Below are 13,441 nucleotides of genomic sequence, written 5' to 3'. Positions count from 1 at the left end.
GCAAGGAGCACCAGAGGCTGGACGCGAACCTGTGTCTGGTTCTGACGACCTTCCTTGTGTATCCTATAGTGACGTTATAGAGGTTGCTGTCGTGTCTGCTCCCACCCCTGGGACAAGATCCCCTAATGAGGGGCCCGCAGGTGGGCATGGGGGGTCACAGGCACAGCTTGGCTTCTCAGCTTTGCTCCCCCGTCCTCTGCTTCCCCATGAATTTCTCATCCCGCCCTGTAGGGACCTGCCTGGCCAGTGGTGAGGCTGAGCCCCTTTCATCTTGAGACCTGCTGACCTGCTGACCCTGGCTCACATCCTCCTGGGTGAAGAATGTCACCTTGCTTCGTATCTGCCTCCCTCGTGGCTGGCTGGGGAGGGGACCCCGGAGGTGGGGTGAGGTTAACCTCATTGTTGTCTTATATGGTCATTTAAATCTCCCAGGGCTTCCTCCAAGGGCCAAAAATAATCCAGAGACACAGCAGCTGTGTCCAGCACACGGAGAGGACCCAGCCATCTGCTTTGGTTCAGAGCCCTGTGTCTGTCCGTCAGTCAGTCTCTCCCCGGCTCTCCCTCCATCCTCGCGTCTGCCTGAAGCCATGACCCGCTTCTCCTATGCAGAGTACTTTTCCCTGTTTCACTCCTGCTCTGCGCCTTCCAGGTCCGCTGCGCCTCCCGAGAGCTCGCCAGCCCGCGCCCCCATGGGCTTGTTCCAAGGGGTCATGCAGAAATACAGCAGCAGCTTGTTCAAGGCCTCCCAGCTGGCGTAAGTGACTCCTGTCTGGCCCCAGGACCATCCAAGTTCACTCCCCTAATTGAGGTGGCAGGGAGGGTGGGAAGCAGGCCCACAGCCCCCACCCAGGAGGACAGAGGACACTATGGAGGCACCTGCCAGGAAAGCTCCTTCTAGGGCTGTCCCCCTGGGACTCCACTGCTCCTGCTGAGCTGAGCTTGGTGGCCACAGACTTCAGTCCTCAAGGAACTGCCAGCCAGGCATGCTGGTGTTGCCCCCTAGGATGCCCCCAGATGGGATCTGAGCACTGGAGGAGCCCCATGGGGCTCTGCAACTGGGGACCCAGCACAAGGGAGACTGGAGAGATGGCCTTAGACCCCCAGAGGCCCAGAAGAGCTTGGAGTTGAACTTGATGTATTTGCGAACCCTTCTGTTTGTCCCAGTCTCACTTTGCCCACGCCATCGCTGCGGGTCCATCCAAAAGGCTCACACCCACAGCTTTTGTGTTGTTGTCCTTATTTGTGAAGTGCCAGGTGCTAAAACCCAGAAATAATCTAAGCTGCAGGGGTTCTGTGTGCCTGGCACCAGGGGCAGGGCTAATGGCTTCCTTGGAAAATAATTCTGCCTCCACCCCCTCTCTGTGCCCCTGGAATAGCGACCCTGGAAGCAGCCAAGGGCAAAAGAGGGGCCCCATCACTGGAACCCCATTTCCTCACTCAGTTACATTGTAGAGAGGGGAGGAGGCAATTGGCCAATATTTTCTTTCTCCTTCCCAGCCCTTTTCAAATCCTGCTGCCCTCCACCTCCTTGGTGTGGTAGGTGTGGGGAGTAGTTGGCAATCTGGAAGGCAGACCCAGTGCTGGTCTCAGCTGCTGCCACTTCCTGCACGATGGCCAGAGAGTTGCTGTCCCCTGAGTCTCCCTTCTCTGTAGGACACGGCTGGAGGGCAACGTGACCTCTAGGGTCCCGTCCAGCTGGTTACTCTCTGTTAGCCTCACACCCCCAGCACCCTCCCCCACCCACAGGGCGGGGACTTTGTCTGAGGTCATGGAGAAGCTGTGAATGTGTGGGGCTGAGAGCTCCAGGGTCCTGCATCACAGCTGGAGAGACCCAAGCTGGGCGACGGATCCTGAAAGTGTTCTCACGCACTGCACTGCGCCCTGTTCGCCACGGCCACAAGAACAGCCAGCCCTCCTCCCTTCCACTTCAGCTGGGGTCCCATTTTCTGGGGTCCCTCCAGGAAAAAGGGGACACGTACCCCCACTGGGCTTTTCCTGATGCTGACAGGGGCTGCTCTGGCTGCTCCTAAGTGGAATTCGTCAAGGTGGCGATGACGATGTTGATGGGGTCTTCAGAACTTATCTGGTCAGTTTCCCATCGTCCTTGCTGGGTCTGTCGCTTCACCGGCATCTGTGCTCTGATGCTATTAATAACCAGAGAGCCTGAGAGTCAGGAGGAAGTGCTGCTCACACTGGAGGAAGTGGCTGGGAGGGTGCAGGGGCTGGTGGCAGAGACCCCCAGAGCCAATCCTAGCCCAACATGGCGTGGGGATCCTGGGAACAAGGCTTGGCTCCAGCCTCACCTTCCCCACCTGGGAAATGGGACTACTGATGCAGAACCCTCCCCAAAAGTGGATCTGAGAGTCATAGCCATCATGGTTCTCACTGACTTTCCAAGGATGGGGTAGGGAGCTCAGTGAATGAATCAATGAAGGAAGGAAGCAATGAATGAAAAAAGGGACTTTAACAAGCCAAGCAAGGAAGGGCTTCACTTTAGCCCTGAAATCTTTTTGACATTCAGAAGTTTTAAATTGTGAAGGCTTTAAATTTTTAATCCTTCTAGCATATACATATATATATAATTTTTCTGCATCTGGATGTACTGGGAGTGGGGCTAAAGGACAGGGCAAGGAGAGGAGTTGGAAGACCCCAGAGAGATACTCAGGAGTAAGAGGGGCCCCGAGGTGGGCATGCCTGGTAAACGCTGGAGCGCTATACTCAGGGAAGGGCTTTAATTATCACAAGTGCTTCCCATGTGGGTGGTTAGCCACCCCTTGGGAGGCTGGCGTTGTGTGCCTGAATCTTCTTGGTAGAATTGGTCTTGGTATAACATCCACTGCAGCCATGGAAAACCACAGGGATGGAGGGTCCCCCAGTCTTCTTGCAGCCACTGGTTTGCAGGGGGCTGAGTGCTCATCCTAGAACCAGCAGGGACGAGGACTGAGTGACCCCACTGCCCGAACTGGCTCCCAGCCCCAAGCAGGCCCTGCCCTCTTCCTGGGAGAGAGTCCCCCTGGCCTGGCTCGGCCTGACCTTGAGGACTGACCCACACCTTGCTCTTGCAGGCCTGTGGACCCCTTGATAAAGGCCATCAAGGACGGCGATGAAGAGGCTTTGAAGACCATGATCAAGGAAGGGAAGAATCTCGCAGAGCCCAATAAGGAGGGCTGGCTGCCACTGCACGAGGCCGCATACTATGGCCAGCTGGGCTGCCTGAAGGTCCTGCAGCGAGGTGAGGGGGGGCTCTGGGTGTGGCCAGAGGTGGGAAAGGGACTGGGGGAACTGCTGCTGCTCCTGGGGCTTCATGTTCTTTACCCACAACCACCTTGGTGAGATGGGCAGGCAAGGCTGTCACCTCCGTTTGTCAGTTACAGTCACGGAGTTAGGAGTGGGGAAATGAGTTGTCTCCACCCCGCAACAGACACCCCCACTGCCACCTCTCCAGGTCTCTGAGGACAGGAGAGCCTAATTCCTAGAAAAGGAATGAGGGAGGGCTGACTTTTGGGAGAGCCGCTGCCAACTTGTTCCAGAACGTCCCAGGGGCTGATTTGGTGTGAAAAATACTGCAGCTGTGCCTGTGCCCGGCCAAGGCTATTCCCCACCTGCTGTGGGGCCCTGGGCCAGCCATGTCTCCTCTATGAGCCCCCTCTTCCTGCTGAGCCAGATTCGGAAGGGGAACTCTTGCAGGAAGGTGTCACCTCTGCCCTGAAGCAGCACAGACCCCAAATGGTCCCCACACTCCAAGAATCCCTGGCATGTGGCAGCGGGTTTCCAGTAATGGCTGGTGGGAGTTCAAGGGAAGGACAGGAGTATTTGAAGAGGGAGAGGGCTCAGTGAGGGAAGGCTTCTCAGAGGAGGTGGCATCTGAGTTGGACTTCTACAACCAGGAAGTTAAAATGGCCTGTGAAAGGGCCAGATGAATGCAGTCTGTAGTTGGTAAATTTCGGAGGATGTCATACCTTGTCCTTGAAATTGGGAGGCAATTGGGACAGCCTCTGTGTTGCGGGGCCGAGTATCTTCCTCCTTCATGAATTTCCCGGTGGGCCCTCCGCAGCGTACCCAGGCGCCATCGACCAGCGCACCCTGCAGGAGGAAACAGCCCTCTACTTGGCGACGTGCCGGGGCCACCTGGACTGCCTCCTTGCACTGCTCCAGGCCGGGGCCGAGCCAGACATCTCCAACAAATCCCGAGAGACGCCGCTCTACAAAGGTGAGGCCTCCACCCCGGAGTGGGCTTTCCTGAGGAAGGATGCAGAAGCTGGGCAGGCGACAGGGAACGAATGTTGCTCCCATAAGTGCGTAACCCCCAACGTGCCCCTGCACAAATGCATAATTTGTGTAACTGAATCATGCATTCCGGCATGTATTTTACCAACATTTTCCAGCTGCCTCCCTTGGGCCAGGACACTGAGGGACACTGAGGGCTCGGAGCTGGAAAGCGATTGTCCAGCCTGTGCGCCCTCCCAGCCCACTAGGCTCCCACACACGGACAACAGTGAAGAGCTTGGCAGGGGGCATTGTGGGAGCATGGGGGAGGGGCACCCAGAGGAGGGGTGCCTGAGCTGAACCACAGAGGAGGAATTACCCACTGGCCATGCAGGGGGAACCGCATTGGCAAAGGCGTGGGGTATGCGAGAGCGTGTACCTCGGGGACATTTGCTTAAGAAAAATAAGGCCTCCTGGCTTACTCAGTACATCATCCACGGATATTCACTGGCTGCCCTAGCAATACCCAGAGTCAAAATCTAAATAATCACAATAGCTGGCATTGATTGAGTGTTTCGTATATGCCAGACACTGTTCTCTTACGGAACCCTCATATACATCTACATATGAGGTAGGCCCTGCTGGTATCTCCTTTCACAGATGAGGACCTAAGGCACGGAGACTTGAAGGGAGTTGCCCAGGATCACACACCCAGCAAGGTGTACCCCAGGGGTTTAAACTCAGGGAGCTGGATGTCACACTGCACTCAACCACTACATTCTAAAGCTTCCTGTACATCCCTACACACTGAAGCAATCAGCCGGGGTCCTGCAGAAATGATCAGGCCTCTGTACTTGGAAAAATGACAGATATCCCTGATTTCCCATGTGTCTGCTATCCAGTGCTTGGAATAGCTTGAGCAGCAGGAACTGAGTAGTAGGTCATGGGATCCATTGCAGACCCACCGTGGAAGTGTCTTCACTGGAGTCCGTGCCTGCCAGGGCACCATGCCTATCACCTGAAACCTCAGCTGTCCAGAGGGAGCACCCAGGAAGCTGGGCAACCCACAGCCAGAGTTTGGCCCTCGTCTTGCGAGCACACCTCTTATGTGCCAAGCACCATGCTCAGGCCTTACACACAGTCTCACTACCATAGCATCCTCTCAAGATTTTATTCTCTCCATTTTACAGGTGAGAAAATCAAGCCTTAGAGAGGTAGAGGGCTTGGCCTATGGTCCTGTTTGAAACAGGGCACAGGCAGCCCTCCTCCCCCTGCTGCCAGTCTCCCTGACCCATTCCTCATTCCTTCTCCCACTGACACTGACACAGAGAAGTTTCCAGGGCTGGTTAACTTGGACAAGTGCCCAGGTGACTCCAATACCACCTGCAGCTCCTGGTGAGAACTCTGGGGCCAGAGCCAAGGGCACGTTTGGGGTCTAGAGAGAGATGAGGCTTATAAAGGAGGTTAGAGCAGGTCAAGGAGACTTGCAGAGCTGTTCTCACAACATGCATTTTACCCTGAACTAAATTAGTAGCTTTTGCTGGAGTAGGGGGATGTTAAGCAGGATCATCACAATGTCCACTCCTCATCTAGGAAGGTTCTTCCAGCTTTGGTAATGTGGAGGACTGAAGCAGGTACCGTTGAAAGGGGAAATGACAGGGATATCCTGGGACATCCCAGGGGACAGAGACCCTCAGCCTGACTACCCAGTTCTGCCACTTAGTATCTGTGTGACTTTGGGCAACTCACTTACCCTCTCTGTGCCTTACCTTCTTTATCTGTGAAAGCAGATAACATCACTACCTCCTTTCAGGGAAGTTGGGAGGACTAAGTTAGTTAATCCTGTAAAATATGCTTAGAACAGAGAGCCTAAGATAGAACCGGTACCTGACATATGAATCAGCAAGTATTATTGCTAATATCAGTATCAGTATTACTTTTAGTCATATATCCCAGGTTCAATGCAGGGACTGGAACATAATCCACACCCGGTAGAAAGCTGAATGAGTGGATGAGTGAATGGACAGGCGGATGAATGCAGTCTCTGCTGGCCAGCTCCTGCCAGGCCCTGCTGACCATCCCGCTTCTCCCTGAGCACAGCATGTGAGCGCAAGAACGCGGAGGCGGTGAGGATTCTGGTGCAGCACAACGCAGACACCAACCACCGCTGCAACCGCGGCTGGACCGCTCTGCACGAGTCTGTGTCTCGCAATGACCTGGAGGTCATGGAGATCCTGGTGAGCGGAGGAGCCAAGGTGGAATCCAAGAATGCCTACGGCATCACCCCCTTGTTCGTGGCCGCCCAGAGTGGGCAGCTGGAGGCCCTGAGGTTCTTAGCCAAGTACGGTGAGTGGCTAAGGGTCCCTAGGTTGTGGCGTCCCCAAAGGGCACACGGGAAGGACGTCAGAGGTCAGCTCTAAGGGAAGGCGAGTTAGGGATCATTTTGTGTGCACTCTGATGGAGTGAGAGTTTCCCCCTAGAGTGCTGTGTTGAGAAGGATGCTGAGGCTACGTCCAGGCTCAGTGGGAAGAGCGTCAGGATCCACTAGTGACATCTGCCATTGGCACAAATGGGGGATGTGGCCTGTGGACCACCTATTACTATTTTCTAATCTAGTCCAACATCTTCATTTTACAAACAAGGAGTCTGAGGTACAGAGAAAGTGGCTTATCTATAGTCCTGTAGTTAATCCGTTGTAGAACTAGCTAGACTCTTGGTCACCTGACACCCCAACCACTTCTCTTTCCACCACATCACACTTCCGGGCCAGAAGGAACCTCAGCCAACATTGAGATCACCTCCTCCTTTTATGGGTGACGAACTCAAGGACCAGGGTGGGAAAGTTATTTGTCCAAGGTCACACAGCAGATTAGTGGCAGAGCTGGGACTTGAACCCAGGTCTTTGCCCTCTTCACCAGTGAAATATCTTAATGGGAGAAAATAACACAATACGGCCTGCATTATGATGGCCCAGCAGCAGAAGACCCCGAGACATGGAGACCTGCTTTTGGTTACAGAACATTATATCCTGATCTTCCCCAAGTATGCCTTTGATTTCTTTTCTCTCTCCGTGGGAAGTAGCCCTTTGTCTCTAGCAGCAGAGAAGCCAGGGTAATCCAGACGCTGAGGCTGAACTGTAGTCATCTGCTGCGGACTTGCGAAGTGTGAACACAGACTGGGTCCGTGGAGCTCTCCCATAGCCCCATGTGGTAGGTAGTGTGCTCATCCCATTGTATAGATGAAGAGACTGAGGTTCAGAGAGGTTAATAATTGGTCACAGTCGAGCCTGGATGCTGACCCACTGCCACCTGACTCTAAACTGCACACGCTTTGTGCTCTGCCAGCCACCCTAGCCTATGAGAGTCAGCAGCATGGGGCTGTGCCCAGGTAGGCATCTGCGCACTCAGCAAATGCCCGAGCAGCAGGGAACATAGACACAGGCCCTTCCCTGCAGCCAGGAACAAATCTGGGCTGCCCAGCATAAGAACAAAGGGGCACAGGCAGGGTCCTGGGAGCCCAGGCCGGGAGTCCTGGTGAAGGACAGCACGCTCAGCAGGCAAGGACGACCTCACTAACTCCAAACATCTGCCTGGGTCTCCTGCCGATACTCTGAGTCAGGGTCTGTTCACTTTGTGGGCTGAGTCCTTTTTCCAACCCAAATATTTTTCTTGTGTGAGCAGGCGGCTTCGCTGGCGGGGTCCAGGCCCTCCAGGGCGCCTGCCTCTGAGAGCCCAGCAGAGGGTTAGGGCAGCTCACTGGCTCTCCCTCGGGCCGGAGGCAGAACGAAGCCCTCTGCCCAGCTCACATCCTCAGCAACTGGCATGTCTGAGCAGCTTCCCCGTGGCAGGCACTGCGCTGAGACATTTGCTTACATTATTTTGTTTACTCCCTGCAGTAACCCTGAGGGGTGGGTACTATTAGTCCTGGTTGACAGATGAGAAAACTGAGGCTCCTAAAGGCTTTCTGAGACTGCAGGGCTTGTGAGCCATGAAACAGACGCCCCCACTGGTTCTCATCTGTCGCCAAAGCCTGTGCTCTTTCTGCTAGACCAGAAACTGATCACACCATCATCAAAAATAAGAAATTACCAGAAAGCCTGAGATCAGCAACATGCTTAGAGAGATGACCTGTGGTTAGCAGACGCTTTTGATTTTAGCCCCACAGACATCTCCCAGCATCTTAGTTCCATGTCCTTCCTGAGCCCTCTTTCTGCAGAGAAAGCTGTGTGCACATCAGTTCTCACCTCTCCCGCTCCCTCATCCAGGAGATGTAGCGGGTGTAGAAGATTGGGCTGGAGGCAGGTTGTCGCCAGGCCTGATTCCTCCCCCTAGCAGCATGAATTAATGTTTCTGGTTTTGTTTCTGTTTTTGTTTTTTGGACAGGGTCTCACTTTGCTGCCCAGGCTGGAGTGCAGTGGTGCGATCCCAGCTCACTGCAGCCGAGATCAACCTCCTGGGCTCAAGCAATCCTTGCACCTCAGCCTTCTGAGTAGCTGGAACTATAGGCTTGTGCCATCACGCCTTGCCAGGGGCTACTCAGTAGATGTAGAGAAGAGACAGAGTCTCATTAGGTTACCCAGGCTAGTCCTGAACTCCTGGGCTCAAGTGATCCTCCCGCCCTGGCCTCCCAAAGTGCTGGGATTACAGGTGTGAGCCACTGCACCTGGCTTAGTATTTTCTTGGGAGGAGACAGAAAGTAATTCTCTTACTCCTTGAAGTGAAAGGCAGAGAATGAGCAGTTAGCAAGCATGCGGGGAGTGCCTAGCACAGAGAGCACTAATGTAAGAGCCAGAGGTTACTGATAGCAATAACTATCAATATTAATAGCATGGCAGTGTTAGCAATAATGATAGCAATATTAATAGCAAATTGCAATAAATAACATTATTGGGGTTTTCCTTTATTAGGGGCTCTGTGCTCTCCTAGACCCGTGAGGCTTCTCTCAGGACAGGGTCCAGGCCCTCTTACACAGAGTGAGGGTTAAGAGCATGGTCTCTGCCATCAGAACATCCACCATGGCCTCTGCCATCAGACCATATGGGTTCAAGTTTGGCTCCATCTTTATGAGCTGGGCGGTCTGAGGCAAGTGGTCGAGGCGTTCTGTGCTTCAGTGTCCCAGTCTGTAATCTGGAGATAAGAGTAGTACTGATCTCACAGGGTGACACCCACTGTGAATTCAGATGTAGCATGTGGAAAGCACGATGCCCAGCACACAGTGGGTGCTCAGAAAATGCCAGCATCATCATGGCTGCTTGTATCCTCTCAGAGGCCTCTGTTTGAGCTGGCAGGCCCCTGGGTCTTTCTTCCTTTTTTTTTAGACGGAGTTTTCCTCTGTTGCCCAGGCTGGATCTCATGCAAGCTCCGCCTCCCAGGTTCAAGCAATTCTCCTGCCTCAGCCTCCAGAGTAGCTGGAATTACAGGCGTCCACCACCATGCCCGGCTAATTTTTGTATTTTTAGTAGAGACAAGGTTTCACCATGTTGATGTTTTTGGTAGAGACAGGGTTTCATCATGTTGGCCATACTGGTCTCGAACTCTTGACCTCAGGTGATCCGCCTGCCTCGGTCTCCCAAAGTGCTGGGATTACAGGTGGGAGCCACCGCACCGACAAGCCCCTAGGTCTTGATGTTGAAAAAAGCTGGGGGTGGCCCCACGTAGACTCCTCCTTCCTAAGGGTGGTTGTTAAAGATCTGGTACATCACCGTGGTTAGCACAGCAGGCCCAGCACACAGTGGTGTTACATCGAGGACAGCCACTCCCCGGTCACTTGGTCACTTGCTGATCTGCTTCTTTTTCCCCAGGTGCTGACGTCAACACACAGGCCAGCGACAGTGCATCTGCCCTCTACGAAGCCTGCAAGAACGAGCACGAGGAGGTGGTGGAGTTTCTGCTGTCACAGGGCGCCGACGCCAACAAGACCAACAAGGATGGCCTGCTCCCGCTGCACATCGCCTCCAAGAAGGGCAACTACAGGTCAGCCCAAGCTCTGCCAGCGCCCGGCAGCTCCCCCGGGGAGGGGTGGGCCGGCCCCGAATGTCCCACCCATAGGATTAGGAAGGCCCAGGAGAGGTCAGAATGGATATCACCTTTCCCATGGAGAAGAGGAAAACCCCTTAGCAGTTAGAGAGCATGGAATGAGTGCCTATAACAACGGCAGCAGCAATAATAATCACACCAGAGACTTGTTTAATCTACATAACAGCTCATTGAGGTGGATATTATTATTTCTGTTGTTTAGATGAGGAAGCTAAGACACAGAGAGGTGGAGTGACTTGCCCAAGGTCACACAGCTCATAGGTGGCAGGTACTCACCTGCTCCAAAGGTCACATCTACAGGAATTCTACCCAGAGAGGCAGATATGAGTCTGAACTAATGAATATTTCCGGGGGTCCAGGAATGCAAAGATAACTTCCCAGGCAATTAGCAAGCATGCAGTGAATAGCTACAAAAACACAAATGCACCAATGTTAAGAGCTAGCAGTTATTAAACATTTACTATGTGCTAGATACTCTGCGCGAGATGAGAGAGGCTTAAGTTCCCAAGGAGCAATCTGGAGGAAGGGAAGAAGCACAGACATGTAAACTCGTGACATCGTGAAAGAGCATGCCGAGGAGCTGCCTGGCTCCTGTGGAGAGAGGCAAGCCAGGGCCAGAGGCAGAGGTGTGCCAGAGCCGGCTCGGGCCAGTTCTCACGAACCCGCTGTGAACACCCCTTCCCAACTCCACGTTTGTTGACCTCACATTGGTAGCTTAAAGTTGGCCATGGGGGAATATTTGCAGCATGGAAATTGGCAAATGCTAAAACCAGAGCCGTTTCCCCCTTCTCTGCCCTGCTTGAGCCAGTTTTTAAACATTCCCAGCAACATTGCTGCATGGGGACGCCTGGGCCGCAGAGTCGGAACTCCAGCTGCCCTTGAAGGATGGACAGGGCTTGGTCATGTCCAGAGTGTGACTCATCTGTCTCTCATGTGGACCTCACGCTGTGCTGTGGGTATACAGGTCAACCCGGATTTTCATTTTACAGGGCAAAAAACTAAGGCTCTGGTCGTCAAGAGACTTGCCCCTTAAAAGCCCTGTCCCCAGGGCTAGGACTGAAACCCCAGTGCCCGACCCTTTTTGCTGGACAGCGTTTCCCAAACTTTGTCCATTCACAGATTTTGTTCCTGATTTTAAATATCTATACTCTCGTTGCTTAGTATTTTTTCCTTGAAATAATGTTTTTACTTACAATGAATTTATTTTGAAGAGGAAACATTTATCACACTATTATCCATTTCCAATCAATTAAAAAACATTTCACCTAAAATCCCATCTCATGTACCCTGATGACGCTTGGGGAAACACACCTCAGTCTCCCAAACAGGGAGGAGAGTGAGAAGCACAGACTATGTGTTGAGGGGATGTTTGTTGTCTTTGCTAAGGCAGAGGGAAATGGGGTGAAAGTCTCTTCGTTCCAGAGACTGAAACGAAGACTCAAGGCTTCAGAGCTGATGCTTAAAGCTCCAGGCCCCTCTGCGCAGGCTGCCTGCACCAACACCACCCAAAGATGCCCTCCCCACTCCCCAGACCCCCCGGTACACACACAGAGGAGACCCGGCCTCCTCTGGACAGCACAGCAGGCCACAAGGCTGATAGATCTGGGTGTGAGTTCCTGCTGAGGCCATTGGGCAAGTTGCTTAACCTCTCTGAGCCTCAGTTTTCTCATTTGTCAAATGCGGAATGGTCACACCCGCCTCATGGGGTTGTGGGAGGACCAGTAAAATGGATATGCATTCATAAAGAACGGAGATAAAGCACCAGGCAGAGCACCTGCACCCAGTGTGTGCTCAGGCGCTCTACGTGCACCACTCTTACTAGGGAGAGTGCATTCCATGATTGTGCAGTTAAGACAGCAGCTCAAGCCAGGCAGTGGGCATGGGCAAGACGGCACCTTTCTCTTCAGTTCCACAAATCATCGGGCATCAGTCAGAGTTGGGCAAACACAGTTTACCTTGAGCCTGACCCCAGAGAGATCCGGCTGAACAGGCGGGAACGGGTGCACTTTGGAAATCTCCTGGCCCACTGCCCCCCAATTCTAGCCTGCACATCCATGTCCCTCCGGGCTGTTTTTAAAATGCCGTATCAGATCCAGTGAACCAGAATCTCCAGGAGAGAAGGAGCCCCGCTGTCTCTTTGAAAATCTCCCTGAGCAAATCAGATACAGTCTGTCTGTAGCTGCAGAGATCATTGATCTGATTCAGGCCCTGCTTTTACAGAGAAGGAAACCAAGGCCAGATATGGGAGTGACTTTGGAGACAGCGGCAGGGCTGGGACCTTCATCTGGGCTGCTTTCAAGTGAACTCAGGTGTTGGCAGTCCGGCCTCAGCTGGAGAAGTTGAAGGGGCACTAGGTGGCCTTGGGGGTGATCAGAGAGCAAGGCAGGTCATGCCTGGAACCACTGTAGACATGGTTTCTGTTCCCCTAAACTCACTTGCCTTGGATTCATGTGGATTCCCATGGTGATTTCCCTGGTTAGTCAACCTCCACTCCCAAGCCCCATTTCCCTCTGTCTCCCAAGGCTCAGAGGGGGCTGGGCCACTTTTTGAGGGCTACCCAACAACAGGTTAAAGCCTGGTTCCCAGCAGCTTCTGCCACAGGCAGCAGGGCCCCTGGCCAGCAAGCCCCAAGCTCATCACTCCCTCCCTGGGCATGCAGCATGAAAGGCCCTCTGCTCGGGGATTTGATGTGACATTCCATAGACATTCCGCATTCTGCCACCTGCCAACACACCCTGGCCGTCTCAGCCATGGAAGGCAGCACCAGGAGCTGAGGGCTGTTTGCCAGATGTGTCTTCTCTTCAGCACACTTAAGTGCAGCGGGTGACATTTGTGTGTGCCGAGAAAGGAGCTCTAAAATCCCAATGTCGCCGTCACCTCCAAGGCACACATTTTCCCGTTTTTCGTTTCCAGCTTAGCAAAGCCACTGTACAAAATTAAAGATCAACACCAAAGATAGATTTATGAAGAAACTGAGTGAGTTAGACCAGAGCAGACGCCCCAAGAATAGCACCCAAAACAGTAGTTGCCAACCTCAGCTGCACTAGAAACCCAGATGCCCGAACCCCACCTGAAGATGGGTGCTGCCGCTGGTCTGGGCTGTGGCTGAGGCTTCAGGGTGTCTAAGAGCTGCCCGGGAGATTTTACTGTGCAGCCTGGGTAGAGAATCTGGACCGTAGAGCCTCTTCTGTGGCCAATAG

At 53.5% G+C, this 13,441-nt stretch overlaps 1 protein-coding gene across 2 annotated transcripts in view; it reads left to right on the top strand.

Moving 5' to 3' along the window:
* Positions 1–13,441, top strand: part of ASB2 (ankyrin repeat and SOCS box containing 2) — a 44,667-nt gene that overhangs the window by 21,909 nt on the left and 9,317 nt on the right. For both annotated transcript variants that reach the window (XM_012453170.2, XM_012453171.3), the window contains exons 3-7: positions 650–754; positions 3,066–3,232; positions 4,055–4,210; positions 6,307–6,552; positions 10,007–10,178. In XM_012453170.2, coding sequence (XP_012308593.2) covers positions 650–754; positions 3,066–3,232; positions 4,055–4,210; positions 6,307–6,552; positions 10,007–10,178 — 846 coding nt within the window. The remainder of the gene's footprint in view (positions 1–649; positions 755–3,065; positions 3,233–4,054; positions 4,211–6,306; positions 6,553–10,006; positions 10,179–13,441) is intronic.

This window comes from Aotus nancymaae, unplaced genomic scaffold (assembly GCF_030222135.1).
Source record: "Aotus nancymaae isolate 86718 unplaced genomic scaffold, 86718_ANA_hifiasm-v0.15.2.pri h1tg000011l, whole genome shotgun sequence".
In the NCBI taxonomy this organism is placed as follows: Eukaryota; Metazoa; Chordata; class Mammalia; order Primates; family Aotidae; genus Aotus; species Aotus nancymaae.
This window is presented reverse-complemented; position numbering and strand designations above follow the sequence as displayed.